General features: G+C 36.5%; 1 protein-coding gene across 1 annotated transcript; it reads left to right on the top strand.

Moving 5' to 3' along the window:
* The first annotated feature begins 597 nt into the window (after window positions 1–597).
* LOC145099862 (uncharacterized) lies at window positions 598–1,970 on the top strand. The gene is made up of 4 exons (XM_079037366.1): window positions 598–1,144; window positions 1,312–1,322; window positions 1,425–1,538; window positions 1,623–1,970. Exons 1-4 carry the CDS (start codon window positions 598–600, stop codon window positions 1,968–1,970), a joined length of 1,020 nt encoding a protein of 339 aa, XP_078893492.1.
* Window positions 1,971–5,144: the final 3,174 nt, after the last annotated feature.

The following is a 5,144-nucleotide window of genomic DNA, read 5'->3' as shown; positions in this document are numbered from 1 at the left end:
ACAGGTTATGCCCAAAATCGATTTTTTTTTGCGACAGATGCCTAACATTTTCCGCTCATGTTTCATTTTAATGTTTTTTACCAGTTCCCCTTTAACCAACCGGTTACATCCCCATTTGCAACCGGTAACATTGTTAATCCCGTCTCCTCTGTTTCTCCTCCGTTAACACTCTGTCAGCATTGAGACACCTACCACCCTCCCATGCTAGTACTTCTTCAGACATAGGTAATAGGAACTCAAACGTTAAACTCCATTTTGGTGAAGCATTCTCATTGTCTGAAGCTAGGGTTTTTCAAGAGGTAAGAAATTACAGTCTAATCATGGTTTTTACGAGAAATCATCTCTATTAATTGCTTACTTTTCATGATAATGGTTGCGATTGTGCAGGGGTTAGAAATGGGTTCTTTAGACGATGGTTACGACGACCCATTTGCTGGAATTTACGAGCCATTTTATGGGTTAAATGAGATGGATTTTGAGCTGCACGGGATTTACATGGATCATGAACCACGACAAGAGTTTGTATCAAGGCTTGATAAACGTAAGGATCATTTTCTTAACATTCTACTTTGTGATGCGAACATTTGAAATGCAAGTATGACTGATGAGGTGAAAGATCAAGTGGACCATGGTAATGATTTGCAAAATGATGAGGAGGCAGAGGAAGAACTGACTAAAAAATACAGAATACATGATCCAAACGTTAGGTGGGATAAGATGGAACCTAAGTTAGGGGACGTGTTCGAAACACCTACACAACTGAAATTTTGTGTGACAAACTATGCAGTAAATGGAGGGTACCAAATATACTTTCAAAAGAGTGACAATAGAAGAATTGTTGCAAGATGTGGTAAGAGACATGAAGATAATAAATGCCCTTTTAGACTTTATGCAGCATGGATGTACAATGACAGAACCTTTCAGGTTAAAGCAATGAATTCTGAGCATCTTTGTTCTAGAGTGTTTAAATTTGGGTCTATTGTTACCCCGGAATGGATTGGAAGACACTATGTAACTGAGATAGAAAATAAGCCCAAAGTTAAACTTAGGGAGATGATCAGTGACATCAAACAAAGATATAGATGTTTGGTATCTATAGGACAGGTTAGACGGGAAAAACAGTGGGCAAAAGAACCGATTGAGGGTAAATTAAATGAACACTATGCAAGAATTTGGGATTATGCCCAAGAGTTATTGAGATCAAACCCTGGGTCTACATGCAAAGTTGGTGTTACGAACAATCCAGATGATAAGAATTATTTTAAAAGGTTTTACATATTTTCAAATCTTTAAGTGTTTGCTGGAAAATAGGGTGTAGGAAGGTAATAGGGTTGGATGGATGCTTCCTAAAGGGTCAGGTAAAAGGTGAATTACTCACAGCCATAGGTAGAGATGCTAATAACCAAGTGTTCCCAATAGCTTAGGTTGTTGTTGATGTGGAAAACAAGGATAATTGGACCTGGTTTCTGGAGCTTCTGAAGGATGATCTTGACCTTGGTACTGGTGTAGATTTGGTTGTTATTTCTGATCAACATAAAGTAAGTTCCCTTATAATTATAGTATATTTCAATTTGATTATTTCAATATAGTTATAAATACTAAGATAATATGTCTGTTCATAGGGTTTGCTTGAATCTGTTAAGGTTATTTTGCCACATGTGGAGCACAGGCAATGTGCTAGACACATTTATGTAAATTTTAATAAAGCTTTCTCTGGATTGGACTTGAAGAAGTTGTTCTGGGCTTGTGCAATGAGTTGTGTTGACGGTGACTTCTTGAGAAACATGGAAAAAATAAAGACCATAAGCCCTAGTGCTTATGAGTATCTAATGTCAAAAGAACCCAAAACATGGTGCAGAGCTTACATGAGTGTAGGGTTTTCTTGTGAGGTAGTGGATAATGGTATTTCAGAGTGTTTCAACTCCATAATTGTAGAAGCTAGGAAAAAAACCTTTGATTACAATGCTTGAATAGATAAGGATATACATAATGGACATGTTTTCCTTTATGAATGATGAATGTAGTAAATGGAAAGGTAATATATGTCCAGAGGTGATTAAGAAGATGAATCTTTTTGGAAAGAACTTTAGGTAAGACACAAAATAATTGTTTCTTTTTCTAACTGTCATTATAGTTGATATATAATGACTAATACATACTCTTTTGTCTTCATGCAGGCTTTGGTTAGTAGTTCATATCTTAGGAAATGTATTTCAAGTGAGAAGAGCATGTGCTAGTTACAAGGTAGATTTGGACAGTAGGGTTTGTTCTTGCAGATTATGGGATTTTTCTGGAATCCCTTGTGTCCATGCCATAGCAGCCATTAATTATATCCATCAAACTCCAGATGGATATATTAGTGACTACTTACCAGTTCCTATGCCACCAAAGAAGATTGGGAGGCCTAGGAAATGTGATGTAGCTGGATCCAATCCACATATTTCTGTACCCACTCAATCTAGTCAACAAGCAAGTCAACAGGGCAGTCAACCACTTGTGACATCAACTGTACCCACTCAACCTAGTCAACAGGGCAGTCTGCATGCTTCAAGTTCTAACACTGGCATGAAAATGAGGAAATTAGGTTTAAGAGGCCCAAGTTTTAGAGTTGGTGACATTGCATCTGTGGGTACTCGTTCAAGTGAAGTAACTGTCCCAGATGTTAGAAGGAAGAAATTGGCTGTAAGAAGGCCAAATAGGAAGTCAACAACCAAATTTCAAGATGAAGTCAACAACAAGGTTCCAAATGAGGTTGCTCAAGCTCCTTCTCTTAATGATGTTCCTTTGGTGAATGAGATGATAGAAGAGGAAGAAATTGAGGTGTCAGTAAAGGTGCCAGAGCCAATTTTTAAAGAAGTTCATTTGGTCAATAACCAAGTTCCAGTTGTTAATGATATTCCAAATAATGTTGCTCAACTTCCTGTTGTTAATGATGTTCCTTTGGTGAATGAGGTGATAAAGAGGAAGATGACATTATGGTGATAAAAGAAGAAGTAGTTATGGTGCTAGAAGAAGAAGCAGTTGGTGTTTTAGTAAAGGTTGCCCAAGATCTAAAACAAAGTCTTGATGAAGTTGGAGATGAAATTGATCAAATTCTTGGTTCTAGAAATGCATCAGATGCATCTGATGTTCCATTGGTGAATGAAGGTAGTGTAGAACCTGAATTCACTGAAGGACATGCATCAGATGTTCTCCCAGATAAAGTCAAGATAAGTGTTGAAGAAATAGCAAATTTACTTGAAGCAGGATATTCCATGGCTGGAATTGAAAGCATGGGGTGGTTGGAAATTGAACTTGATGACACTCCACCAGTTGAGATGGTAATTTATTAACCTTGTAATTTTAAAAATATGTTATTTATTAACCTTGTTATTTCTTGCATCAGGACTTAAATGAGGATGAACCTGATGTTGATGAAGGTGAAGCTGACTTTGTAAATGATGTTCTAAATGATGGTTGTGTGATTGAAGGTGAAGGTGAAGGTGTTGAAAATCAAGATGATGGTGATGTGATTGAAGATGAAGGTGTTAATCATGGGAATGAGGTTATTGGTGATGTTCTAAATAATGAGGTTGCTGATGATGGGAATGTGGCTGATGATGAAGGTCATCTGATAGTTCCTAAGACAAGGAAAAGAAAGCCATCAGAAAGGATCACTAAACTAAAGCTTAAAAAGGCACTTTTTGATAAAGATGGGGGAGGTCCCACATGTTCAAATCCAGTGAATTTGGAGTAGTTAGTTATGTATATGGGGGATTTAGGTGGGAATGGTATACTTGGGCATTTGCACAGGAAGCCCTTTTTGGTACATTTTGTACATCTTAGTTTATATACCCACTGAGTACACCTTTCATCTAGTTGTTCTCATGTACCTTTTGGGTTGCCTTTTGGGGATATATTTTTGGCAATTTGGTACAAATGGATGGATGGTACATGTTAGTTGATCTTTTGTAATCTTTTGTATTGGTACATGAATAAGATGTAATGAATCCCCTCATTATGGTTATAATATGTTTGTTATGTTTGTTATTTTATATTATGTGTTTTTGATCCATACCATTGGCATCTATATTATGTATCATTTGTAACTACAGTTAGCCAATTTTAGCATTGTACTTTACCATTTAGCAATTTAATGTATATTATGAACCATATGTTTGTTATGTTTAGCATTGACATTTCACAGATAATTTGTATATTACCATTTCACAGCATTGTACCATTTCATTGTACTTTACCATTTCACAACATTGTACCATTTCATAATTGTAGTTTACCATTTGAGTTTCACAAATAATTTGTATCTAAAATCTTCATCCAAAACAACAGTTAATTGCCAACTTCAGCATTGTACTTCCATTTGCAACTAAAATCAATCCAAACATTCTACCAAAAGCCAAGTCAACCCAAACATTCTACCAAAAGCCAATCCAAAATGATTTACATCTTCAAAACAACTATTGTCACCATTACAAATATAAGAACCAAAAGACCTTCAATTATTTCTACCAAAGTCTTCAACTGTCCATACCCCTGCCCCTGCCCCTGCCTCTGCTTTGTGTGAGTTGGGTCGATAATGTGGCCATCTTCTTCATTGTACCATTTGAAAAAACCATAGTATCTTCTTCCACTTAGAAAAAACAATAATTTGTATGAATTACATACAAATTAGGGCAAATTTACAAATTAGGGCAAATTATTTCAAGGTTTCTCAAGGCTTCTTCATTGTACCATTTCAAGGTTTCTCAAGAAATTTACAAATTAGGGCAAATTGTTTACCTTGTAATTAGGGCACCCGCAAAACTTCTTTTCATAGTTCTCAGGTATTCGAGCAACAGATACCTTGCACACATCTCCATAGCCACATCTAACTATTCTTTTCTTTCTCAATGTTGGACCATCTTGGAAGCTTGATTTGGCAGAAGAAGTCGACATTTTACAGATACTTAGCATAGAAGACGGGGGAGAGAATAGAAGACAGGGGAGGGAAAGAATTTGGATCGATGTTAACGGAAGAAGATTATGTTTGGGGGTTAAAAGGGTGGATGTAATCCGTTGGTTAAAGGGGAACCGGTAAAAAACATTAAAATGAAACATGAGAGGCAAATGTTAGGCATCTGTGGCAACAAAAACGATTTTAGGCA

Source organism: Lactuca serriola, chromosome 4, assembly GCF_051521515.1.
Source record: "Lactuca serriola cultivar US96UC23 chromosome 4, Lser_US96UC23_V15, whole genome shotgun sequence".
In the NCBI taxonomy this organism is placed as follows: domain Eukaryota; kingdom Viridiplantae; phylum Streptophyta; class Magnoliopsida; order Asterales; family Asteraceae; genus Lactuca; species Lactuca serriola.
This window is presented reverse-complemented; position numbering and strand designations above follow the sequence as displayed.